The sequence below is a fragment of the Embiotoca jacksoni genome, unplaced genomic scaffold, assembly GCF_022577435.1.
Source record: "Embiotoca jacksoni isolate LCO1_2020_lvr unplaced genomic scaffold, fEmbJac1.0.p SCAF_19, whole genome shotgun sequence".
NCBI lineage: Eukaryota > Metazoa > Chordata > Actinopteri > Embiotocidae > Embiotoca > Embiotoca jacksoni.
This window is the reverse complement of record NW_027185329.1, coordinates 5856431-5883645: the sequence shown is the minus strand read 5'-3', so window position 1 is coordinate 5883645 and position 27215 is coordinate 5856431. Positions and strand designations below refer to the sequence as shown.

Below are 27215 nucleotides of genomic sequence, written 5' to 3'. Positions count from 1 at the left end.
ATGTTACCATTTCCAAACGCCAAGAGAATATCTAGTCTCACATCATAATAATGATACGATATAAATATATTGCACATCCCTGTTGTGCGCATGTCTGAAAATGCATGTGCACAGTGCATTTGTGGGTTTTTTTTATGTTCCCAAATAAAACATTAGAGGAAAGAAAAAAACTAAATACATAACAAAAAAACAACCTAAATAGGAGGTGAGGGAGAACTAGTGTGGGAGGAACTGTAACTGTGTGAGAGTGCTTTCATATGGAGGATAAGTAAAGAGGTACACAATAAAGAGGACGGCGGTAATGACAGGAAATGGAAAAAGTGGAGAGGAAGCAACGAATTAACTAAAATGGAGAATCTCATTTCATTGGAAATTCCTGTTTATAATGACTGTAAATTGGGTCTTGTCTTCTGTCCTCGAATATTTCCACTACTATAGAGCTAAAAGCATTATTATTTTCATTATAATTGATATACACACAAATACCAAAAAAAACAAGTGAGGTAAAGTACTTTGTTGACAGACGTACAGCCACAGAACATTTGATCACGCAGTGCTGGTGGATGGTGGAAAAATCAAGCTGGTAGTTTACCAGAGGAAAACTGACCAGCAGACAGGCGAAGGGATGAAATGGATATACTGCACAATAACACAAAGCACCCCTGAACTCATGTTTGGCCTGTGAAAAGCTGTGTGCTTTATGATGTAATACAGTAAAGTTCTAAAAGTATCTGTGGTCTCTGAAATTTGAAACCCAGGGTCACTGAGATCGGGTGAAATCAGTTTTTTGGGGTAAAGTGCAGTTATTCTTGGCACATGTGGAGTAAACAAGAAACTTTTAACTGTTTGAATGTCTGTGCTCTTGCGTGTTAGCCCAGTGCCTTGAGTTGCTTTAAATAGCAATAAGCAGATATTAAAAATGTGCGGCTGGAGATAGTTATATAACCACCTCATCGTATTGCTTTGGTGTAAACTGGCAGATTTCTGAATGTCACAGACTGCGTAAGTGCGAGTAGTTGCAAGTTTTATATCTTTTTGTCAGGAATCTTTGGTCTGAACTGGCCTCAAGTCACACTAAAAAATGTCTTAAGTCTCTGACTTGTTAAAATATTTTGGTTTATTTATAAAGTTTAATGTTTGGTTGTGTTCCTGCAAAGCTTCAAAATTATTGTTTAAACTGAGCGCCTTTTTAGGGAAATTCATCTAGAAATCAAACGTTTTTCCGGTCAGCAAAACAACATTACCTAATTGATTGTTTCCACAAAATTATGAAATATAGAAATAAAATACTCAGGCATGCAATTGATTATTATTAAATAAATAATACTATTAGATACCCATGCATTGTTATTATTATGTTAAAATGGAATCTTTTATTCATTCACTTAGTTGGCCGTCAAGTTATCATGTTTTAAGGACCATTGTGAAGGTATGGGAAATACACTTTTCTGCTTTCTTTCAGAGAGTTGGATGAGAATTTCGAAGCCACTCAAGTAAACACAGTAAATATGAAGCTTTCTCCTGCAGCCAGCTAACTGAGCAGAGCATATGCCTAAAAGCACTGGAAAAGAACTGGCCTAACCATCTGCTGGCAGTAGCTTCATATTTAACATACAGACAGTAATATACATATCATACATACTGACATCAATCTTCTGTTGTTACTCTCTGCAAGAAAGCAAATATGTGTATCCCCAAAACGCCCCTTACGGTGCCAAGACCCTGACATTTTCCCCAAAATACAAGGAACAAGTCCCTTTTTCATCCTGAACATGAAGATAAAGGCTGAACAATATTTACACTTTAAGCCTCTGTGCAAACTGGGCTCTTTAGCGCCAACTGAGCAACAGCCCCCTTCATCACTATGGAGATGCCTGTGACCAAAACCTCACCTTGAGCGCCCCCTAATTCAAATAGAGAAATTGGTCTAATTGGCAGCAAAATGCACTCGGCAGAATTACCCTGGCTGTTAGCTGTGATGCAGAGTGAAAAACAGGCGTCTCCTCCTGAACATCAGGCACTGGACTGTCGATCGAAGTCAAGCTGGGCGGGTTTTGCCTCAGGCTCGCATGAAATGTGTCTGTGGCAAAGGGACCTGATCACAGCTTGCCTTGACTTTCCGCTGCCTTTTGCTCCAGTAAGAACATGAGGGCTGTTTGACTGCTGGGAAAAAATGTGCTCTTTTGAAGTAGCTAATGCTTTGAACTGAAATATATTTGAGCCAAATTAACTTTAAGAGGTTTTTTTTAATTTTTTTATCCCAGATTTAAAAAAATAAAATAAAAAAGAGTCTAAATCCACAGTAGTGGGTAGTGTCCTGCAGCGTATTGGGGGAAAATGATGCTATATTTTATAGTGGACTGAATTTCTCTGATATCAAGGTGGGACAAGAAATTTAAGGTAATTTGGGTCAGGATTAGATTCTGTTTTAACGGAGCGAACTCCATTTCATGAGACGTTAAAGGAGCTGTATTTGAGTGAAAGGAGAGTAACAATATCAACATGTCTGTGCGTTTAGCAGAGGACATTTTGGAGAAATATGGTTATTTGCTTTATTAAGAAGAATATCTGTGATAAATATGAGCAACAATAGACATCCTTTAGCTTAGTTTCATTCTGTACAAAGGTAGCAGAGGTTTTTTGCTAAAGACCATGTTACAGTACAGTTTGTCAACACTACTACAGGAAGTCATTGCCAAGAAACAGCCCACCGCTCATAAAGACGGGTGGAATCAGGATTACTTTTATAAATTTAAGAAACAGAATAAAACGTGTCCATTTCAGGGCTTTAGAGATATTGGTTGGTATTTTTTGTAACTTTGGAGAGAGGATGTTTAGCCTGGCGTCATGCTAAACCAGACTAAAAACAGGATTTAAGCTGTGGCGCGATGAAAGATCTTTTCATCGCTTGAAAAGAAACTGATTCAGCAAATTTCCCAAAACATCAAACAATTTGTTTACTTATAGATGTTTATTGCTTTCCAAGTTAAAACGTGCGCAAACAAGAGATCCAAGAAATAAGCATTTCCCCTGACCTCATGTCCCCCTCACACTTGATCTCTGGCTAAGAAAAGATACAGCAGTGTTGGGGTATTTTTCGTCTGTCAATTCATCCCCCTAAAATTTGAAAAGTTGGAGGGACAAATGTAGAGAGAGAAAGCAGCAGAGACATCACATTTTATCATGCCAAAGAGTTTGTGCTAAATAATCAATTCAAGTTGGCAGAAAGAAAGAAAGATATACTGTAGAAAGACTGAGTGACTGGCAGGAGAAAGGGCTGTTTCATCATAACAAAAGAAATAGAGATTCTCTAAAGAGAAACGTGAGGTCGATCCTTCAGTACTGGCCACTTGTTTCTCTGAACAACCACACAAGAACAACTCCAGTGACTCAGTCTCAAAACAACATTTTAATTGTTAGTTAAAGGTGTAAGTAAGTGTGGGCATTTAGGCTGTGTCATTCATCTCTCAGCTTCTTTTCCAATGTAAAATTGTAAATTACTCACCAGCTGCTCCACTCCAGCAGTTCTCCGGAAGTGTAATGTCAAAAGTGAAGTTTGCCTTCCGTCTCATATCTCGAACATTTGTAGTAGCCGACTGTTAAGAGACATTTCGAAGCCCCACAGACGGAGCGCTTTATGTGGGGCTGTGTGTCTCTGGGCATGGGGGGCTATTTCTGACACGGTGTCAGAATACACACCAATCACTCACCACCACACACAAACGAGGGTGTTACATCTGTGTGTTTGAACCGCTTTGCGTATCTGCAAGGGTGTTTGCACTGCAAGTGTAGAATACATGAGGATCAGATCTTCTGGATAAGAGCCATCTGTATTTTTGGACTAGATGTGCACGTTTGCACGAAAGGATTTCACAGAGACTTGGAGAAAGAGGAGCTGAGTCAGCCCACCTTCTGTCAGTACTCACCTCTAATTTTCCACTCTGGCTGAGGTGCAAAGGTTTGTTTCTGTGCATGTGTGTGTTCACTGTATGCTACGAGTGATATTTGATCCCGAAAGTCCCCGGACACTCTTCAGCCAAGAGCTGAGTGACAAGCCCACCTTCTGTCAGTGGTCACGCTCTCTGGCCAAGAGCTGCCTCTGGATAGCAAGGATACAGCATTTATGTCGTTACACCCCAACGCTGACCCACTCTGATGCAGACCAGGCCAAACAAACTCTAGGATGCAACCCTGCTTTATTTATCAGCGGGATGGGAACAAACCTCTAGCAAGATACTATTGCTAGTTCAAAAATACATCCTGTTTGTTTAGAATGGAGTTTCCGCTGCAGGAGTAATGCAGACACAAAACTCAGAGCTGCGCAAAAAACAATAATCTTTTATCAGTAATGGACGGCGTTACCATCCTATTCTGAAGTTCCATGGTTGTTAGGCCCTCAAACTTTAGGCTCAAAAAAAAAAAAAAAAAGCTGCAATAGTGTTTATAGTCCTTTCAAATTGGCACAGTCCTCGGGCTAATTTTGAAACTAATGGAGCAGCCTTTAACCAATCAGGATTGACTAGTGTGTGATGTATGTTCTGTGTCGCAACGCACAAATCTGTAAACAACAGCGATCCTCCCCAAAATTGGAGCACAGCGCAACGCCATGTCTGTAATTGACCACTGCAGACTTTGAAGCATCAATTCCTCAATATATTTTTTTAGCATTGCCACAACTAGCTCTACCACTGCCGCCATTGTTGGAACAACATTTAAAAACAGAGGATTGACTTCACCATCATTGCACTTAGCCGCCCCCGAGCGGCTGCGCAAACCTTCATGCGAACAGGTTTTTCAGATTTTTATTGCAGCAAAGGCTGAAGCTGTGAGCATTAGGCAGGCAGAGCTATTCACCTTCGACTGCCTGCTCAGCATCAAATGACAAAAAGAATTTGAATACTGGACACCTGTTTGCCAACATCCACAACAAATGTGTAAGGTGTCTGTGTTACCGCTTTTTGCACCACCCTCAAGTGGCCAAAAAATAGTTTATGCATTATTAAATGTGCAAAGGAGTCGATGAATCAAAACTCAAGGTTAACCACCCATCAGCCCATCGGGGAAGTCCTCAACTGTTGCTGCACCTGCTACAAAAACCAATAATCATTCTGACCCCAAAGAGGACGTAGGAAAGCACAGCTCCAGAAGCATATGACAACAAACCCCAACAACAGGCGTACTATTTTAAAGCAGCTTTTAAATGCCTGTAAAAGTTATTATAGTTCCATTATTGTTTTCCATCACAGCTGTTGTTGCATTTAACCCATGCTTATGAAGTGGCAGAGCCAAAGAGTAGGCGGCTATTTTTAAACTGCCAGTAAGATACCACAACTCTGCTGACCACAGAAGAGTCAGGAAGTCAACCTCACAGACACCTGAAGTGGTTTGAAAACACCACACAGCCTTAAGTCTTCACTGCTGACTTGACTACATTTTTATCACCAGTATTTAGGTTTTATGAATTAATAAATGCTTATATCTGCACTAAAAACTACTTTATAGTGTGCTGTGAAATATTTATCTACATAATGGACTTGTTATGAATGCTAAATACAATACTGTATTGTACTGTACTATATTCTCGTATTTCTCCAGTTTTAGCTTCTCTTCACTGGCTTCCTGTTAAATCAAGAATAGAATTTAAAATTCTCTCGATGACTTACAAAGCTCTACTTGACCAGGCTCCATCATATCTTAAGAGATCTTATAGAACCATATAATCCTAGCAGAGCACTTCGCTCTCAGTACGCTGGTCTGCTTCTGGTTCCGAGAGTTTCCAGAAGTAGAATGGGAGGCAGAGCCTTCAGTTTTCAGGCTCCTCTCCTGTGGAACCAACTCCCAGTTTGTGTTCGAGAGGCAGAAACCCTCTCTAGCTTTAAGATTAGACTCAAAACGTTCCTTTTTGATAAAGCCTGTAGTTAGGGCTGGCTCAGGTAGACCTGAACCAACCCTTAGTTATGCTGTTATAGGCCGAGGCTGCTGGGGGACCTCGTTACATGCTGAGCTTATTTTCTTTCCTCCTACTCTTTAACTGACTCATACCTCACCATCTTTTTCTCTCTCATAGCTTTTTCTTATTGTCTGTTGTCTCCATTCAGTTCCTTCGCTCGCATAGTTTCTGTTCTTTCTTTTGCAGATGTCCCGTCATGGAGCTGCATGTCTCTGCTCTGCGCTTGTCGTCTCCATCAACAGTTCTTCTCTTGTATCTCTATGCTGTCCTTTTCTCTCTCTGCTCTCCTCTCACCCTAACCGGTCGAGGCCTGAGCCTGGTTCTGTCGGAGGTTTCGTCCTGTTAAGAGGGAGTTTTTCCTTCCCTCTGTTGAAGGTTTTTCTCCCTTAAAGAGGAGTTTTTTCCCTCCTAGCTTATGTGGGAATTGTTGAATTGTTGGGTTTCTCTGTATAATATTGTAAAGTCTTGCTGTAGGGACTTTAATGTGTTAAGTGCCATGAAATAACCTGTGTTGTGATTTGGTGCTATATACTGTAGATAAAATGGAATTGAATTGAATTGAATATTATGCTCAGTAAGCATCATGCAGCTGCTGTCATACATAAAGATAATGTTTCTTATCTAAGCAGAAATGCCAAAAGCAGCACTGAAACAAGTCTGGTCTGTTTTTTCTTCCTGTGTGAAATCTTAACACACAAGCAGAAATATTTCCGTCTCAGCATGCAAACTACACATTCCTATTAATGCACGTAGACACACCCACACACACCAAAACAGAACTACCCTTTATTCTTATTGCGTCAGACAGAACTTGTTTGTTTCTGTCATGTCATTGCATGTAGTGAGGAAAGATTAGGTCAGAGTTTACGACAAAATTTGAGGGAGCATTAATAAAATAATCCCAATGAAACCGTTCAAATCCAGAAGTTTGACAGAGACATAAATTGCAGCTCTTTAATATGTGATGCGCAGAAGCAAGCCAGCTCCTTCTATGTTCCATTTTGATGGTCAGAAAGCCACCTGACTATATTAGAAACCCACTAACGAGGAACCTTGTGAATAAAATGAGTGCATTTGTGTTGACATTTCAGTAACGGCTGCATTTTATTCACTGGACTGTGCTATATTTAGTGATTCTCTGCAGGAAGTGCTGGTCATAGTGTACAATGTCACTGAGGTCACCAAGGTCAATGAGCCCTTAAAACGCGCTTGTTATGAACTCAAGTTGCCTCCTGATAACATGATAATTATGCTGCTTTTCTCACGGTGTTGTTGGCTGGGATTTTAAACCTCAAGATCAAAAATATACGCCAGGTTTTCAGGCACTCTAGTGGAATTGCAATTTTACCCAGTCTGTCCACCACTCTGGTCTGGCTTTGGTGATCCCTTTACTTTTCCTCTTACACCAACATGATGTGGCTATTTTTGCTTTATAGTTAAATATCTTGGCAACTATGGCATTGATTACCATGAAATGTGGTCCTGACTAGGAGCCAGCACCTAGTGGCCCGCAGTGGAATTGCACTTTAAGACACTTGGGCTTCACTCATCAAACCCAAACCCAATGTTCAGACCTGTTTCACTGATTGACATTTTGATGACTTTACGGATCCTTTAACTTTTCATAATCAGGACAACATTTTATTCTCACCACACTTTTCAACCAAATATGTGCAAAACTAATGACATTCCCATTAACCTAAGCCCACTCTGTTCGGTACTAATTTTAAATGTTAGCATGCTAAGACATAAACCTAAGATGGTGAACATAAGCTGGTTAACGTTTCTGTCCGCTGAACATCAACGTGCTACTATTGTCATTGGGAGCACGTTGGCAGACTGATGAGAGAAATTAGATCAAAGCACCATTGTCCCAAAGTAATCCTGCATGTCTGCTGGTCAAGTGAGGCTTTTTGAGGTGGACAGTAAACATTATAAACAAAAATATTAGTGTTCTAGTGTTCCCTTTCTATGCTTATTTTAAAATGAAACATCATTCAAAATAACAATATTATGCATTTTGTTTTGTCAAACTAATGCATTACTTTTTTGTGTCGTGAATCTATATCCACCAATTATTCTTAATGAACCAAAAGATTAGCAGCACGATGTCTGCATGAAAACACTTTTCAGAGAAATGAACCATCCAATCGAAGTACCTTGTGTTTCTTTTAATGACCGTACACTGCAGGAACCATGTGAAAACATGCTTTTTGAAGTTCCTAATGAGTTCCCAGACTGGAGGAGAAGCATCTCTGGGGCCATGAACAGTTCCCAGCCAGTCAGCTGACTTAAAGATAACAATAATACATTTTATGTTTGTACGAAAACTCTATCGTTTGATTTTTGTCTTAAATGTACAGTATTTATTTATATATACTAAAGCAGAGCAGCACGTGCACTGTTTTTCGGAAATATCCGGCTTCACATGTGTTTCCAGGAGACGGTTAGAAGCACTTTGAGCTTCCCTGTGTAAATGGACAGAGAGGCCCTATTTATTCAGTTTCCACCTTCACAACTTTACAGCTTTTCGAGCACAGTAGTCCTGATACTCAAATAAAAATGTCTTCTTAGTTAAACACCATCTATGAGTAAAGTAACGTGCAACCTGTCCTGACCAGGTAAAATCCGAATTCGATTTAAAATATGATTAACACTGCATCTTCAAGAGCAGCATGTCAGTCTTCAGTTTGGCTTCAAATCTGACATCATCAGTAATCTACAGTAATTGTCTAAACTGGGGTGAGAACAAAGTCCATGTGTTTGACAGTGAATTTAGCAGTGGAATTAAACAATTACTTTGTACAACTAGCTCAATGAATAGATTAAAAAAAAACCTGATCATATTAAAAACAGTGAAAAACGAGCTCTCGCTTATTTATCAGCAAGCTAAGATGAAACCAAATTGGTCTTTCTTTGTGCAGACAGGATTCATCGTAAACCTGAAAACACCGGAAGGGTTGCAGCAAATAATTTATTTTCAAAGTCAGAATATTTTTCTCAGATGAGTAATAGATTGATACTTTGACAAAGATACGGTTTGATTTAGCTTTAATAAATTGCAAAACTTTCATTATATTCTGTTGACCCGGCGGGACAATCGTCCTGTCAGAGTGCTTTTTGGGGAACATAATTCTCCGAGCAGAAGTTTACACTTATTCCCATAAAAATAAATAAAAAAAAAATAAATAAATAAAAAAAATGTCAAAGCTCTCAGAGTTCTTTATGTCTATACAAAAAAAAATATGTTTCATTTAATGCAGAGTAATAGCAAGCACAACTAATGGCCTTTTTTCACTTCAGATACCAGCTCGGCTTAACTTGCTTTTTTAGTTTTCCGTTGGCCAAAAGTTGTGGATAGTACTTATCTGGTATCTGGTACTATTTTTGCTATCACCTCCGCCGACTGTCTAAGTGAGCTGAGTCAATACTAAAAGATGACGTGAAAACACTGCAGGCCACTGGCTGTCCACTCTTTACTCACTCCAAAGGACATCCTTTTCTCCACTGTATCAAGATGTCTCAGCAATTTGTAGGTGTGTGTGTGTGTGTGTGTGTAAAATGACCTGACATCTAGATGAGACGTGTGTTTAATGGTGTAGGATATCATGAAAAATGAAACATCAGCCTACGCTAATAAAGAACAATCATCTGCACTGAACTCCTCTCAGGAAGTGCGTCAGCACTGTCAGCAGAAGCGAGCTGGAAGAAGGAAAAAACTGAAGAGTGTAACCTGGTTTTACAATGAATCACTGATTGAGGGTCTTTTTTTTTCAATTACCCTAAACGTGCTTCTGGGTTGTCAAACACTGGCTCTGTAGTCCTGTTCTTCCCGGATCTGGGCCCAGAGGGAAAACATATCAACCCCTAAATGGTCACATATGAAAAGAGTTTAAGATGAAGAACAAGTAGTAAACAGCAGCCTTGTAATACAGCTTATTGTTATCAACATCAGAGCAGAAGTCCTGCACCACAGGCTGACACTCATTATCTAATTAAATAACTTATGGACCTTGATAGAAAGAAAGAAAGATTTATATGTAAAAGTTGGTGTCATGTTGACACTAGAAGTTGGGGGGGGGGGAAAAACCTCTTCAAAGTAACAGACATGAAATGTTTTATCCGTCCATTTTCTTCTGCTTATCCAAAGTTGGTTCCAGGTAGCAGCAGGTCATGCAAGTTTTCCCAGCCTTCCCTCTCCTAGGGAAGATTTTCCTGCTTATCTTGAGGAATCCCGAGGCGTTCCTCGGCCAGATGAGATATATAATCCCTCCTTTCTGTACCTGGAAAACCTCCAGAGGAAGGCTCCCAGGAGTCATCCTGATCAGATGCTCGAGCCACCTCAGCTGACTCCTTTCGACGCAAAGTAGTAGCGGCTCTACTCCGAACTCCCCCTGGATGTTGGAGCTCCTTGCCCTATCTCTAAGGATGAGCCCCGCCACCCTGAAACTTGTTTCAGCTGCTTGCAACCCTAATCTCATTCTTTCGGTCCCTACCGAGAGCTCGTGACCATCGATGAATGTTGGAATGCTGACTTGTGCCTGCTCTACTGCTGACGCCGCCCTAACCCGCCTGTCAATCTTCCGCTCCTTCCTACCTTTACTCATGAACAAGACCCCAAGATACTTAAACTCCTTCACATGTTTTATATAAATGGATAAATATCAAGTTAACACACTCTCTACTGTACTGTAAGGTTTAGTGGGGCAGAAAATGGAAAATATTCATAATCGTGTTTTTTTAATGAGTGTATAATCACCTGAAAAAAGACTGCAATATGTGTTAAGACATTATAAAAATAACAGTCTAGTAATGTCAATATCTTAGCTAGAGGGTACATTTTTCTACAGAATCAGTACTTTTACTTTGAAATTTTAGGATACTTTGCTATATCTCAATGCATTTACTAATATATGTTTTTGAAAGATATATACTAGTGATAGAGTAATTTTTAGATTGCTGTACTGGTACTTTTACTGAAGTAAATGATCTAATAATTTCCACCAATGAGCACACTGATCATCACTTTAGAGGGCACCAGTGTAGTTTGTTTGTTGTACTGTGCTTCCCTCTAGTGTTCCTAAAAAGAAACGGCAAGAGACACAAAGAACCTGAGAAAGGCCGCTCACCCCTTGAAGTTTCTGTTTACAGTTTATTTTTGTGCACTGCACTTGATCATTATGTACATCCTGTAACGGTAAACAGAACTGAAAAGAAACACATGAACAGAATTTTTACACAATTTAGTAATACTTGAACAGCAGACAGGCAAACACAGAACGTACAGTACTCGGTATCCAAACTTTCATACCTACCACAACTTCAAACAACACACATCCATTGACTACAATATAGAGGTTAGCTTTTTAACATAGCTGTAAGTTTGCAGATTCAGTCAGCGGAGGGATCTTAGGAGGGTTATTTCACATGTAGGTCCTCAGTGTAAATAGAGCATAAACACATACGACACACTTCTCATATCTGGTACGTCACCAAAGTCAGCAGTAGCCTCAAGATCAGAGGTGAGTCTTTTCAGCCTGAGAGCCAGTGTCTTGTTTGGGGACCCGTTTCAGTCTAGACACAGAGTTTCTCCTGCCTTGGCATCCTTTCTAGGTCCTTAATCAGTTGAAGAAGCAGTCACGCTCTTTTTTTTCCAACATCCATCATGCAGATGGACAAACTGGGAACTCCGTGGAGGAAAGAGCTCCAACGAAGGGAAAAGACAGTATGATGCCAAAAAAAAAAAAAAAAAAAAGTCTCATCCTTCAGCTAACTGTTCAAATCAGAGAGAGCATGAAAACAATAACAATGTAAGAAACGTAAACATGTGAAGGCAAACATTCTCAATTTGCGTGTGGTAAATGATTTTAAACAATTTGTGAAGGAATAAAGTGGGTTTAGTGGTTTAACAGTGAGCTGATAGGTGCAGAGGTTATATAATCATATTAGTGTCCTGTGAAAACCTCAAACTCCTCAAGGAAATTCTCTTTATATATACTTTTTTGTTATTTTAATGTCATTCTCCCATGGACTTCATTCTTAGATTATGAAATACTTTTTACACAAGGATCCAATGTCATGATTATGTTTTTCTAGGTCATGGACCAATTACAGGAAAGAGACGGTCGTACTAAGGAATAATCACACCAGTCAGCATTGTTATCGAATTTGTACAGAGATTTAAGTTAATATCTGTTAAGTTAGATTTAAAACATTTAAAACATCATCTACAGCTCTTGGAAAGAGAAATTACTTTGAGCTGTGGGTGCTTGAACTTACAGTCGATATGAAATAGAGCTTGTATTACATGCCCAAAAGCTGCATGCTGATTTTAAATAAAAGTGTCAGTGCAGTGACAGAAATGTTTCAGAAAAGTAAACAAAATCAATCAAGTAATAAAAAATAAAACCTTGTGCATCCTCTCAAAATCTATGTTTTGATTAAACTGTACTAATAACTGTAGATATAGTATGAGAGGAAAATTAACAAGATATGAAACACTGAGATGTAATAAAGCATGACAAAATGATGAATGTCTGTAAAATCAACCCAAAACTCTTATTGCATTGTAGGGAGTTTGAATTTACGTACATCAGTGTCATTTCTACAATTTGGAAGCAATATTGCAGGATATAAAAGTCTTCAGACACAATGGTCTGACAAATTATTCACGTTTTACTAGTTTTTCATCCAGTTTGGGAGTTAAATATAATGAGCACCCAAAATCCTGCACCATTTCTCCTTTGCAAATGACATTTAAACCAACATGCAGCAGGTCTGACAACGAAGATGAACAAAATGAGCCAGTGAATAAATAAATAACAATGGCTTTCCTTCAAAGCTGCACCGAATAGAGTCTTCAGTTTGTGCTTTCTCAGAGCTCCACTGCAGAAATACGTAACTTACACGTCTGAGTGAGTTCGCATGAGGCCTGAAGGTGCTTCACGTGAGAAACTGTACATGTGCTAATCCTAAAATATACAGTCCCCAGTTTCCCCATTGAAACACACAAGGCTGCATTATGCCAGACACACAGAGAATTAGTATAGAACACCATTTTGTTTCAGCTGTCATATGAATATTAGGTCAGGAAATTACATTTTGTTGATTTTCCTGATATTTTTTCCTGTAAAAACTTGCTTTTTAAAATTCTAATTAGCCTTTTCATCTTCAGTTATCCTCAGTAGACATCTCGAGGCTAATGGATATGAAATATTTTCACCTTCTAAATTATAGATAATTGTAAATTCGTACCTGCAAACAGCCTATTTTGGACAGACTACCGACTCGGCTTCAAATCACTCTCAACTTAAGGTACAGTAACTTCATGCTGCTGTTTTATTACTAGGAACATTCAGTTGCATTAAACTGTGAATTTGATATGACTGAACTGATCATGGATCACACACATTACAAAACAAACTACTTCTCAAATGACCGTTAAATGCTTGTTGTGCCTTACAGACTATCTGGCGCTCTAACTCTCTTGCGTAGAGCAGTCTGTGAAATGCTTGCTCAGTTTACTCCCTGATGTGGTTTTCTGTTATCGTGCGAGACCCCCGTCTATTGCTCTGTTTTGATCTGTCTCTTCAGAGTCAAGCGTGTCTCTGTCTTTCCAGACATCCTGGTGGCTTTGATTGGTGGGTTGGGTTGGAGCTAAGGACCCTGTACAAGGACGGACAGCGTTGCACCACATACATACAGCAGGTATGTTACAGCTACGGGGAGGAGTCATTTGTTCAGTTGCACTGGTAGTCCGGGCACAGCAGTCTGTTCTGAGGTCTTCTGCCATCATCGGTGTTCTGTGTTTGTGTGGCAAGATGAGAAGCATGAGTCAAAGCACAGGTATAAAGGCAGATGTTGCAGGGTGCGGCTGTAGTATGCTGACCACAGGTGGTAACACTTTTAGGATTAGATGACAGAATCAGCTCCTCGCTCACGTCTTCTCACTCTTTATTTAGTAGAGAGGTTTTTGTCCTTGGCTGTCAAATTCTGACCAGGCGTCATTTAGTTCCATGAAAATCATCTTGGCATATTGTTCATACGGTTGTCCTGTCGCCTGGTAAGGGAAAGAGAAAACACACAACAGTTACACCCATAAGCAAATCCATTTCAGTTATGTTGGCATATTCAAATTAGCAAGGTGAGTAGTTTGCCTCTTGCTGACACCTGGATACAAAACAAACACCTGCTTTGACAGAAAACATTGGACTGTAGCCAGAGGTCCTAAAAGCTAAACCAAAATTCAGCCATTAGAGGGCAATGCAGCAACATTTTCCCTTCTCGTGTATTTTAGTCCTGATTCCTTCTAGGGCCGGAGATGCACTTGATTTCAACTACACGTGTGCATGATGGCCGCCTCGCAAATCCAAGGTCTGTTTAGCATTGGTTATGCACATCCCCCAAGAATCAGGGAAGTAGTGACCCCTTTCGATTGTCAACAAGTTTGTTGTTTACATCAGGCAAATCTGGATGTTCTGGTGTGCCTTCTAGTGAGTCTTCCAGTAACACGCAGAGTACAGAGGCAAAGTACGTGAACGATATAAGGCTTCCGTCGGCTGAAAAACATGTTGACACGCAACATCAACGCATTCACAAGCGTGTGACAAAGCACCCGGAAAGAAGCGGGGAGGTGATAAACAACTCAAAGACGGTGAGGTCAAAACAACTAACAGGAATGAACAAAAAATTCAGAGAAAAAGAAACCCAATACTCATAGAAAAAAAGATCCGAAACACCAAAATACTCTTAATTTAAAGTAGCAGTGTGTATGATTTAGTGGCATCTAGTGGTGAATTGGTTGCAGATTGCAACCAATTCACCACCCCTTCCCTCTCAAGTTTAAGGAGAATCTGTGTTGTATAGGCCCACACACTGCTCCTTTCATACAAAACAAAACAAACTCCTAATAAACAATGCTCTGTGCTGTGCTTATGCCCACTTTAGAAATGTGAGTGCTCTCAACCTGTCTCTCAGCTGTTTGATGCTGGGCAGAAAACACATAGTGGGTTTATTAAAAGCCAAAACAGCTGCCTGAACCAAAACAGTGAAGTTGCAAACCAAAACAATGATCTCAAAGACACTGAAATGTTTCGTGAAGCTAAAAAGTAGGTGATGATCATGTGTGTTTGTCACTATGAGCCACTAGTTATTTTATTTTATTTTTTTTTTTATGTAGCCTTTTGAGCCCTTGTTATAAAACAAAAATTCCCATAGATGTTTGTCAAATTTATTAAAAGTGAAAGGAAGATTATCTGAAGCCAACATTTTAGGGGCTTTAAGCTTGTATTTGCTGAATCATCTGATTTTGCCTCTAGTTGCTTTTTATGACTGTCCTGTTATGATGACACATTTTTTGGGATATCGCCTCTGTGATTCACCAGATGATTATTTTGGGTTGTATCGACACAGAGCTCAGATGTAGAGCCAGAGAAGGCTGTGTCCTTTTCTTGCCTGCATACAGACAGAAAGACATAAAGACCCTCACATTTTTAAGTCAATATCCGTCTCACCTTATCTGGGTGAACGACCAGGACTGCTTTGCGGTAGACCTTCTTGACCTGTTCTGGAGTAACCAGGTCAGCCATGCCCACAGGCTTCCAGCGTGTCTCTCCCTCCCAAAGAACAGTGTGCATGGTGGACAGCAGGGCACGGATATTACGCTCCTTCCCCTCAATCCAGTCCAGAATCTGGGGCACAAAGGGGGAGGCAGAGATGGGGAGCCATTAGCCAGTGAGGACCAGAAACAATTATAAGCATAAATGGCTTCAGTGATTTTGGCTGCAGTAAAATGCTTGAAAAAGAAGTAAAGAGATGAACCAAAGTTCACTCATGGTAGACCTACATTGGTTGCTTCATTAATTCTGGAATAAACAATAAGGCTTTAACAGCCAAATGTTTTTGAGTACACTATCCTACTTTTGGGGAAAACTGAAATGCTTCTGTTGAGCCACACTGGATAAACAGATGACAGACACCCAGTGAAATGCTATCAGACACTAAGTCTACTCAGACGCATTGATGCAAGTCATGGGACATGATGGTAACAGCAAATTAGAAAAATAAACCACAAATTGCTTTAATTAGTATCAGAAAAACATCCCATGCCTTTAGTTTCTCAGGGTCCATCTCTTTGGCCATCTCCTCCTTCCTCATCTCCGCTATAGTCCTGGGCCCTTTCTTCTCTTTGGTCCCTGCAAAGCCCTGACCAGACAGCAGGTCGTCAAAGTTGGCAACTGAGGGTTTGGGCTTTGAACCTGGCAGGAAGGTATTAAACATAGAGACAGAAAATATACTTTAGAAGTTTATCCGCCACTTATCATCATACAGTGCAATTAGAAGCAATGTATTGTAAACAAGTAAATAACGGATCAATTGCCACTCAGAATGAACAGGCCTACAACATCAAAATGCTAACACCCAAGTGGTACAACTACATCTCGGCTCTTTCTCTCTAAATGTACATAAAAAAAGATGCAGTTTATTTCTTTAATCCCTCGCAGGAACAAACCAAAACACACTTTAAGACCGATTACTCCACCGAACTTTAACAATCCTTATAATTTGTTGTTAGATAAATGGAATGTTTTATTTTAAAATCTCATTTTGACATTTTTTTTTAGGTTTTGTGGAAGAATACTTTCAATTAATAGTAATTTGCACGTATCTGTTGTTTTAGTGGCACCTAAAGGTGAAAGATTATTGTATTTTTGCAGTATGAGTTGATGTTAAATATACCACAACTGAACAAATTCACAACCTGACCAGAACATCTGCCGCGCAACAATCAGCATCCGTCTTATTCCCACCTCCCGCTTACCCGTTGCCGCCGGTGCTTTGCCTGCCGCACTGGGTGAGCCTCCTCCCATTGCAGAGAAGCTGACATTATAGTTGGGGCGATTTTGTGGCGATGTGTGAGGTATGGGTGTGTGGCTGGGGCTGGGCTTTGGCTGCGGGGTGGGACCCTGTCCTTGGGGTTGCCACCCTCCACCGCTTCCAGCCCCGGGCTGCCACGCTGGGAAGCTGGCTCCCGCCTGGGGCTGCTGCCACCCTGCTGCGTGCTGGGGAGATGGTGGAGGCCGCGATGGCGAGCCCATCGAAGGGAAGGAGGGAGTCGTTCCAGTCGGGGTGGTGGGCTTGCTGGAGAAGCCAGAACCTCCTAATGAAAATGAAAATTGTAATGGCATAAAATGCAGAGGCAAAAATTACAATTACTTATCGGAAATTTCTGTTGTCTGACCTCCAAGGCTTCCCCCCAGGTTGCCGAGGTCAGCGAACGGATCCAGAGTGTTTGGCTTGGTTTGGTGGGTGGGGGTGCTGTGGACTGAACCGGTGGGACTGGTAGTGGCTGACCGACTGCCCATCACAAAGCCTCCTCCTGAATGAAAGCCAGACACATTTAAGTATTAGATGAGCATTTACTGCATTTAGTGTGTGCTTGTGGAATCATACTGTTTGTCTGTATGTTTGGAAGTACCCGTGTTTGCGGTAGCAGGTCTGTTCCAGTCCCATCCTCCCATGGCGTTCTGCTGCTGAATATTGACGGTTGGGTTGGAGGGCGGGACGGGGGAACTCCGACCTGTTCAAGCACATCAGTGTTTGTCACCGACAGAGCACACAGGGAATGTGAATTGAGGGACACGAAGCCTTATAACCAGAGAAAATAACAAGGTTGGGTCTCACAAGAACGGGCTCTGTTCCTAACCCTAACCCTAACCCTAACCACAGGATCTAATTGTTGGTTCTTGAAACTAAATTTAAACTTAATATTGCCCACCCAAGAAGAGTGCACAGGAACCTCTTTGACAAATTTATCAAGCCTGTTGGACTCTGGCGAGGTTTAGACCCATTTACACCAGCAATACTGTGAGTATGGTTAAAGTAAACAATAAAGATTAAATATTAAATTTTTAAATTAGCATGTCAAACTGATTACAATGCATACTGATAATTTTGTCTTTGTAAAGGCTCAAAGTAAAAAAAATTAAAAAAAAAAAAAAAAAAAAAAAAAAAGTATGAATTTGAAGTAGGATGTTTGAAGTTTGAATATTGCCTGCAGCCTGAGGAAATGTTGCGGGATGGTTCATGTTAGGGTTGAGGTATGAAGCAGTGCAGTCTCTATACAGTAGTTAGCATCTGGGCTGCAAATGCCCACTATAGAGGGCATCATGCAAACTCACTCACTCAAAACATACATTACAGCAACTATCTCCAGCAAAGCTAATGTCTAGGTAAGCAATAAGTAGAGCAAAGCAGAGGACATTAAATAAAAAAAAAAACACATTGCAGCCAAATAAGACTAAAAACCAAAGCAAGGTTTGGATGCCAGTTTTAACAAGAGTACAGATACACACAGACAGTTACACTGTATATGTATGTGTTAAAGCAGGATTGCAGACAATGTAAAACATGCCTTACCCTGATTTGGCACAGACTCCCAAAATGCTTTTATTAAATGCAAAAAGGTGCTGTGGGACCGTACGCAGCAGAGCAACAGTAGCATGCCTTACCCAAGCTTGTAGGCTGCAGGGTGGGTGATGGAGAGCGAGGAGCATGCAGGAAAGGGTCGGGCTGCCCCGCATTACCTGGTCCGAGGAATGAGCCCATCATGTCTGCAGGCTTAGGCATGGGACCCGCCCCGAAGGGATCAAACGCTAAGGAAAACCAAAGATACACCAGTCTTATTGTTTTATACTGAAGAATTACATGACAAAAGATGGTGAAGTTATTTATTTTTTATTTTTTTTCTCCAATTGGGCAAAATTACATGATTACAAAATCATGCAGTAACATTGGATTTATTATGACAAATATGTATGTATAAGTCTTTACAAATGTACTGCCCAAACCCGAAATGGGGACCAAGTGATCTACGTGCACTAACATGTCTGGAGTGTGTTTTAGGTTGTGACTTAAATCAAATATACTTCTCACCTGGCTGAGCAGGAGAGGGACACGGCGACGCAGTGCTGGGGACTACTTTGTGCGGAGTGGACTGGGCGGATGAGGGCCCACTGGTTGGCTGAGGCGGGGCCCCGAACAAGTCCCCCAGGAGGTCAGTGGTTGCTGCTGCTGTGGTCGGAGGCTGAGACGAAGGGCATGGACGGTTGACCCCCTCCCCATCCAGGCCAAGAAGATCCACTTCCTCGGCGGGTGCACAGCCGGCAGGCGTTGGAGCAGGGGGGCCAGGTTTCTGGGGGACCGTGCTGGCGTTGCTTCGCTGGCTGGAGAGAGAAAGCATTTCATCGTCTGAGGGCTCGCTCTCCTCGCAATGACCCCGACTGTCGGCACCTCCATGGGGCCGGCTTGGCTCTGCAAAGGGATGAGATGGAAGGAGGCAAAGAAGGAGAGAGTCAGAAGAAAGACGCATCCAAAGTAGAAGAGATAACGAAGTATTAATTGGGTAAAGGGAAGACAGAAACACAGAGTAGGTCAAGACAACACGGGCCAAAAGCAAAGTAGAGAATGACGGGAAACTATGCAGGCCATCGCTGCTACAAGCACCAGCTATTCTCCTAATACTTTATGCTATGATGTTGCACACTTACACAAAGTCTGCCAATAAGTTCCGGCTGGTAACTGCTTTTAGCAAATTGTGGGAGATATCTAAAATGTGATGAATTTCTATTTACAAGAATCCAATCAATAAATACAGTTGTGTACATATATATATTAAATCACTATAAGAGCAATATTTCACTTTGGTAGAACACTTTAGATTTGGATTTGTTTATAGCTTAACAGTTTCCCCCTCAATTCCTATTTTCACTGGGATTGTGTGTTTTGTCCCAGTTTTCCATATTACTAAACTACATGTGTCTGTGGTTGCATGTTAGGGAATCTGTGTTATTGGATTTACTGTTAGTTTATTCAGGTCCTCAGAGGGTTGGTACTTATGCCAAAGGAGGAGTAAAGGTTTCTACCAAAATTATATATTGCTCCATAACAAGGGTGGGTTTATTTTCAATTCAATCCTTACAGATCATAAATGGAGACAGCCAAATGGACTTTCCAATAACGGAAAATGTATTTATCAATATTTTAATAAAATAGTCTCCTTCCGTGGAGAGTGTGATTGAATTGAACCAAGCCCAGGTTGACTGTATATTTCCTCTAACAGGTCTGGGATCTCCTCTAATGTCTTACCCTCCAGATCCAAGCCCTCCATCTCATCTTGCAGGGACAAAAATGAGTCACATTAATTTGATCTACATGATACTCTAATGTCTTTCTGTCACAGTGATGTTTTCCAGCTGCACACCATCTTACCAATTTGTGCATGTAAAATATGTGTGCAGTATGTGTGTACTTGCACAGTTTGTGTTTGTGTAGCCTATAGCCCATAAAATTGCTCACTTGTTTTACTGTTCTAGCAAGAACCAGTTCGATATTTTTATACTGTTAAGTCTTGCTTTGTAACTGATGGCTGTCATTACTATATCTTTACTTATGTTTTAAGTTTTCCACATATTGTGATGTTGTACACTATGTTATGGACTAAAAGCCAGTGTTTGCCCCAGTGCACCTGTCCCCATAGTACCAGCAATAGCCAGAGCGTCCTGATGTTCCTGGTGACAGGAGAAGAGCACACTGGGGCTCAGGTCTTTACAGGGGAACTGCTCCCATGGCGGCGTCAGGTCTTTCTGCTTGTCCACTCCTTCTACCTCCATGTCCAGTATCATATGGAACAGCTGGGGATACTTCTCCGGAGTGTCACAGGCATCGAGCTCTGGTCTGAGAGGACAATTAAGGTGTGTGAGAAAGAAAATGTGTTGTTGTGTTAACATTATTTTTTTCAATATCTTAAACTGTTTTTGTTGTATTAAAGATAATTAAGCAGATGGAATGTTCTTACTTGTTAAACTGTAACATGGTGGTTCCAGGAGCAATGAAGCCAGTGTGGAACTGGATCTGGAAGATCTGGGTGTTGGACACCTAACAACAGCAGGACAAAAGTAAGGTTTGACCATATTATATTGTACCAATAGTCAATCTCCTGCAGAAGTCACACTATTAGGTTAAATATTATATGTTGTTTAATAAGACTTCAATGTTGTTGTTTTTTTCATGATAACATTTTTTATTTATCATCTTACAACAATATTTTTCAAGATTTTTTTATAAGCACCTCTGGAACACTAAGTCAGGTAAAGGTACTGCTGAAACACTACAAATTACACAAAGCTGCTCACTGCAAGCATGAGAAGGTTGTAAACAGGTCCACTTTAACTCTAATACCTGAATTGATCTTTTTAGTTAAAATCAGGAAGATTTTAGTAGCAATGTCCAAGGTAGCAAGATGATAAAGAGATATTGTTATATGTGCATGTGTTTTTATAATGCAAACACCTTGAATAACCAACACGGATAACCAGAAGAAATAATGGTCCACATTAAGCCTAAAAAAGAAGAAAATGTATCATTTTTGTGTGAACTGTGCATTAAATGTTTCTTGATGGAGGAAAGCTGCATACTTCTATAAACACAAATAACAAATCTCCAACTTCATATTACCACTTATCTCCTGACATTTAATTAAGGTGTATCCACATTCTGAACCTGGTGGAGAGGCTGACGGTTCAGGGTAATCTGGTGCCAACACAATCTTGCAATTATTATCCGTGTGCCTCAGTGAGTCCTTGCTGTTGTCAAGTTTGATTGAGATGTTGATTATATGCAGTGTAGGAGTACTGAAAGAGATTCTGCAGGACGTGGGAGTGTACCTTGGCCTGCAGACGTCCTCCAATGGTCGACCTCATGTGGTAGACCGAAACCACAACATCTCCTTGTACACTCACACCCAGAGGGAAAACTACCTTCCCCTCCTGGACCCTGTGCTCTCTGGACATGCAGAGAAAAGAGGGGACAAACATGGGGAATTGAAGGAAGAGGAGGGAAGAATAATGAAAGGGGTAAGATTGCAGAACGAGAGAAAGGAAAAAAAAGGCATGATTACTTTCTGTTCATACTTTTATTTATATCACACTACGCATAAAACAACATTCAAATATAATACCACTGTGCAATTCTAATGCAGATGTTGCCATTAATCCTTTCCAAAAGCTTTCTGTGATGTTAAAACTACTGTTAATCTCACTGATGTTACTTACCTCATCCTCTCGTACTCCTGTGCAGTGGTGAAGATCTTGGTCTCTCCGATGAGGACGTCACAGAAGGGCCGACAGCCGCTGCGCTGCTTGTTGAAGCAGGGGACCGGACTTATGGTGAGGCCCTTGATCAATAGGGGCTTAGAGTGGGGTAGACTGGGCTTCTCTGATACCATGCTACATACATAGCCTATGTACCTGCATGGGAAGTCAAATTCACAGTTTTACTTTAAAGTGTCCTCTATCTCCATACATTTCGATTAGGGTCCTATAAAGTATCTATAATTAGTCATTTCTATGACCGGTGTGGTGCATAAAGTAGCAGCTTCTTGTAGACTCCACAGCATCAGTAGTTGACTGCAAGCCAACAAATGCACAGTATATGAAACAGTGTCCTGAATGATTTCAATACTTCCATTTCCATGAACTCTGACTCGTGAGGAGAATCTTGCACAAGCGTGGACTGATAAATCCCACAGGTAATGGGGAATAAAATGTTCAACCTTTGAGGGTCTGCCAGCTCTGCAGCCTCAGATTCATGTATAAGCTGAGAAAACTAAAGACTGTCAGCTGCACTGTTTGGCTGCTCCTGTAGATTAATTCAGAACATTAGACCATGACTGCATATGATCTGAAATTGTGCTGCATAGAAATAGATAAGAAAGGACATTTCCTTCCGAATCAGGAGACAAGAGGGCAGACGTGTCATCAAATCTGTGTATTTTTTTCTTACAAGATAAAAAAAATAGTCTGTCAAACTGTCTGTCTACATACAGACATGCGTGTTGGACAATAGATATTAATAGTTAAAAATAACGAACAATCATCCGGTTGTCAACACATTAGATAGTTACTGTATTTGTTGCTGCAACAACCTGACATAGATATCTGTGTAGAATAAGTGATGCCTCTGTTGATACACTGATCATTTTCACTCGCAAACCACTAATTTTGACTGTGATACTTTTGTTATGAAATTTTCAACTTATATTCTACTTTCTGTATTTCTGCCTGTTTTCCAATGTGTGTGTTTTTTTTGTTTTTTTTTTACCAATTCCGGCAGCTTTACGAGGTAAGATTAAACCTCAGAGGAACACAGGAAACAAGATGGTGTGCAAGAGGTGTCTCCCTCACTTCCCCTCTTCTCTTTCTCATTCTCACACGTGTTCAGGGAGGCAAACCTGCGGTGTGAAGGCCAGAGGCCGGAGCCTGGTCTCTTTGCGCTGAGCAGCTGCATGGCAGGAACTGGGTTGTTGAAGAGGTGGCAGAAGCAGAACATGGCACAGACCAAAACACCGGAGAGAGCTCGACCATCCTGAAAACACACAGCAAGGGAGAAGCTGATACACCTTAATGCTGGGTAATTATTATATTTCAGCTTCACTTATATGCTTTTTGCTGTTGCATGTGTTATAACATTTCATTCAAAAAAGTATAATAGTTTCAGGACATTTCAGTTGACTAACAAACTCGTGCACAAATAGGCACCAAGAAATTTAAGAGAATTTTTTTTTCATTGCAACAAGTTCATTTCAGGTTGAAGGGAGACAAAAACATTTGTGTGATCTGAAGCAGTGAAAAAAACACAGTTTTTACAAAAAGGAACCATTTGGAGATTATGCAAGAAGGAACAGTTTGCCAAGCCACAACCAAACCGCAGCGACTTGGCAATAACATGCTCTACCACATGCCAGTGTACAATATTGGTCTCACTGAATTAGAACAGACAGAAAGTCCAGTTTCACTGAATACTTTGGTAATGGCTGGATTTCATTGTTATTTGCACTCCCTTCTTCTAAATTGTCAGAGACGTTTATTTCTCTTTTAAATACCAGCTGCTGAACAAAAACAGAGGTGGATAAACTGACAGAACATGAGACAAAACAATAGGAGCTTTTATGCTGTGGTTTATTGTACTTGGACACAAGACAGACTACTACTGTTGCATCCAGGAATAGCAACAGTTGGAAGAGTGGAAGAGCAGATTCTTGGTTTGTGTGGTACTGTACCTTTTTTTTTTTTTTTTTTTTTGATGGAGAGTTTTTGAATGTTGTATTAGGAGATTTTAAAGATCAGTGTCTCAAAAGCCCTTTATTTGATGAAAAAGCCAAGTTCACAAATCATCAATGTTTGCAATAAAATGTAAAATGAATTACTGCTCAATGACAAACACAACAGGGGAAACAACGGGGCTTTGACACCGAGTTTGTTTGAGTTAGTCTTCTGGCAGCATATTTTAAATGCTCTGCTTGGACTCAAAAGTGGGTCATAGAACAAAGACCAGCTCCAATAAATCTGTGGATGTCCCTCCACATCAAAATTGCATTTCAATGTACCTGCACGTCATTGAAAAATACAAGTTATATTAGCTGCTTCCAGCTCCAAATAACTTCTGTGAAATAGGCAGCACTTGAACTGATCAGAATCCAGACAATTAAATGAAAATTAAATGCAGCATGGTGATGAACGTGACGTACTGTATTTGAGTGCGTTCTTACCGAGCAAGTGATGACACACACGTTCTTAGGATTCTGTTTGAGCCAGTTGTGCATGTTCTTGCACACAGCAAACAGGTTGTGGAGGCTGGGAGCTTGGCGGGAAGGCCAATTACACTCTGAAACCTGCGAGGGAGTGAAGCGCGGGGAATAAGGGAAGGAGGAGGAGAGATGAGGGAAACAGGGAGTGCCAGAAAAAACAGACAGATAAAAGAAGGCAAAGCAGAGGGAGAAGGGAAATGAGAGCCGAGGAGCACGTTGGAAAAGCAAGAGAAAGACATAAAATCAGGAGGGGAAGAGAAAGAAGAGGTGGAGGTTAGTAACAGCACTGCAGCAGCAGTGCAACACAGCATGCTAGTTGCCATGATGAGTCATCTGCTAAAGATACAGCAACTTGCACAAGCAGACGGGAGGCCATCTTGGCCATGTTGACTCCTCAGCTTCTTTTGGATGGATCTGCCAGAGGGTGGCAGTCTTTTATCTACAGAGCTCCCACATGAGCCTTCACTTGAATCTGAATCTAGTGGTTCAAAAGGTCCAAGGACGTCATGCTGAGTACAAGTCATAACCAGTGAAACAGAATAAGGTATTACACATTAAACATTGCGATTTTATTGGTTGTTGCTGTGGTGAAGTAAATAATAGATCAACTGTATATTGAATAACTGTTGTTGTTACACTTCTAAACAGTGAAGTTAGGGAAGGTCTGGTGAATTCTGTTGGCATATTTAAAGCATAAAAGGCTGTAAAAATGATCTGAGCAGAAGAACCAGTAAAATATGACAGAGTTGCTGGTACCCGCTGATCCCACTTAGAAGCAACATCCAAAACTACAGTTTTATGTAGATTTCCTTTGTTGTCTAGTCTTTATGTTGCCTCCCTGCAGGCTTGACCAAAAACTAACTCCATATGTTTACATATATAAATGACAGAAACAGTTTTGCCGCTCAATGACTTGCTCCCCAGTGGACAAAAATGACTTCTCATAGCTGTAATGACAGAGGAAAGGCGAGCAGTAAGAGGCCAGATTGAGAAATCTAATTAGCGGCTACACCCTCTATGACACTATAGTTCATGAGCACATGTAGCAACACTAACTAACTAAAAACAGGGAGAAAACTGTAAACAAGTCCTTATATCTATCTCCGGTGTTGTCATAATGGACGGAGGGAAAATAGTGCAGCAACCACTAATCTGTAGTGGCTTCATCTGTAATGTCATGAGGTACAATCGCACCCACCCGGTTGGAGAATTTGGCGCCACGGTAGTTGCGCTGTGATAGGTTGAAAACAGTGTAGTGGTCAGCGTGGCGACTGTCGAGGAAGGAGCGGATGTCTTCGACGTGGTTCTGGTACCCAATCTGCGCCGACTCCGCTGGGTAGGTCATCACTGGGAAAAAATAATTAGATGTACTCTGTTCCCATAATGTACAGAATAGACTTATATTCTTATATAAGTATATATAATTATCATCATAACGTCCTCTGCTGCTGACAACAGCTCTGCAAAATGCTGAACTGAGGATGAAAACATGAAGTGTAGGTACCCGTATCAGCAGCTGCATGCATGATGGGATATAAACCCTCAAGTGACAAATGTCCCGCTATGCCCCCTGAGGACACACTGCTGCTCCACAGTATGTAATGTAAGCAGTTCAACAGTGAGGGAGGAGGTCAGCTGGGGGCGCAAATGTCTGTTTATCTGTGTGTGTTTAGACCATACATGTTAATATAATCTCAGAATGAGGCATGACCACCCATTCACCTAACTATGCATAAAATGCATTTTTACCCTCTGATTTATAAAGTGTAAAAAAAAAAAAAAAGTAAAATTTCAGCGTGTTATTTCCACATTGTGAAGCAGACAGACGTTTCCCTGATTTTTCAGTTTTGCCCACATTGTTAGAGTGAATCCATAAACACACACATGCACACAAAATCCTTTAGCTACAACCAAATGTGTTTACCTATGATCCGTGATGTTATGTAAGCAATGTCCAGCTCCCCTTTGGTGTACCTGTAAGAAAGAAAATAACCTTTAAAAGCTACTTCTCATTTCTGCCATGCAATTTTAACAAAGCAAAATAATATCAGTCAGAAGATCAAAAAAAATTCAAGTACGAGCTGGCGTCAGCATTGTACAAACAAATGTACACCTTCCACAAGCATCTCAACCCGTGTATGGAATTTGTATAGTTTAGATAAATTAAAGAAAATTGCCCCGTTTTAAACATGCTGTTTCTATGCATTCTGCGAAGAGGGTCAAATCATGCCCTTCTCATAAAAAGCATCAGATCATTAAAAAGAGAGGTTCAATGTATGAGTGTCCAGCATCCAAAAGGTCGATGCACGTCTCTGCGTCTCACTGTCAGTGCGTGAGACTCTGCTGCATTACATGCATATCCAACTGATTAAACTCAACAGGCTTTGGAACAGAAGTCCATGTGTCTGCTGTGGGGAAATTTATCTTTTTCGGGCTCGCCACTCTAGGCTGAACTGCACGGGATCAAAGGGATGCCATATGTGAATTCTTCAATTGAGCAGCATTGCCTTTCATTGCCAAATTTAGCTATTCCATATGGAGATATTTTTTTGTAAAACTGTGGGAGCAGCTGCCGTGCACACACGTACAACTAATCTGCTACTGCTGCAGCGTGGAAGTGAT

At 40.7% G+C, this 27215-nt stretch overlaps 2 protein-coding genes across 4 annotated transcripts in view; both read right to left on the bottom strand.

The window, feature by feature from the left end:
* lepr (leptin receptor) overlaps window positions 1–3635 on the bottom strand; it is a 38738-nt gene extending 35103 nt beyond the window's left edge. The window contains exon 1 of the mRNA XM_069153177.1: window positions 3506–3635. The gene's annotated coding sequence lies outside the window, so the exon portion shown is untranslated. The remainder of the gene's footprint in view (window positions 1–3505) is intronic.
* A 7447-nt stretch (window positions 3636–11082) lies between these two features.
* Window positions 11083–27215, bottom strand: part of dnajc6 (DnaJ (Hsp40) homolog, subfamily C, member 6) — a 35022-nt gene continuing 18889 nt past the window's right edge. For 2 of the 3 annotated variants that reach the window (XM_069153170.1, XM_069153171.1), the window contains 16 exons: window positions 26518–26567; window positions 25792–25940; window positions 24555–24677; window positions 23238–23371; window positions 22060–22254; window positions 21673–21790; window positions 20805–20884; window positions 20490–20683; window positions 18884–19261; window positions 18460–18603; window positions 17427–17528; window positions 17190–17327; window positions 16770–17108; window positions 16058–16206; window positions 15463–15639; window positions 11083–14009 (listed from right to left, as the gene is read on the bottom strand). In XM_069153170.1, coding sequence (XP_069009271.1) covers window positions 13908–14009; window positions 15463–15639; window positions 16058–16206; window positions 16770–17108; window positions 17190–17327; window positions 17427–17528; window positions 18460–18603; window positions 18884–19261; window positions 20490–20683; window positions 20805–20884; window positions 21673–21790; window positions 22060–22254; window positions 23238–23371; window positions 24555–24677; window positions 25792–25940; window positions 26518–26567 — 2572 coding nt within the window. In that variant the 3' untranslated portion in view covers window positions 11083–13907. The remainder of the gene's footprint in view (window positions 14010–15462; window positions 15640–16057; window positions 16207–16769; window positions 17109–17189; window positions 17328–17426; window positions 17529–18459; window positions 18604–18883; window positions 19262–20489; window positions 20684–20804; window positions 20885–21672; window positions 21791–22059; window positions 22255–23237; window positions 23372–24554; window positions 24678–25791; window positions 25941–26517; window positions 26568–27215) is intronic. The other variant, XM_069153172.1, reaches the window with a different exon arrangement.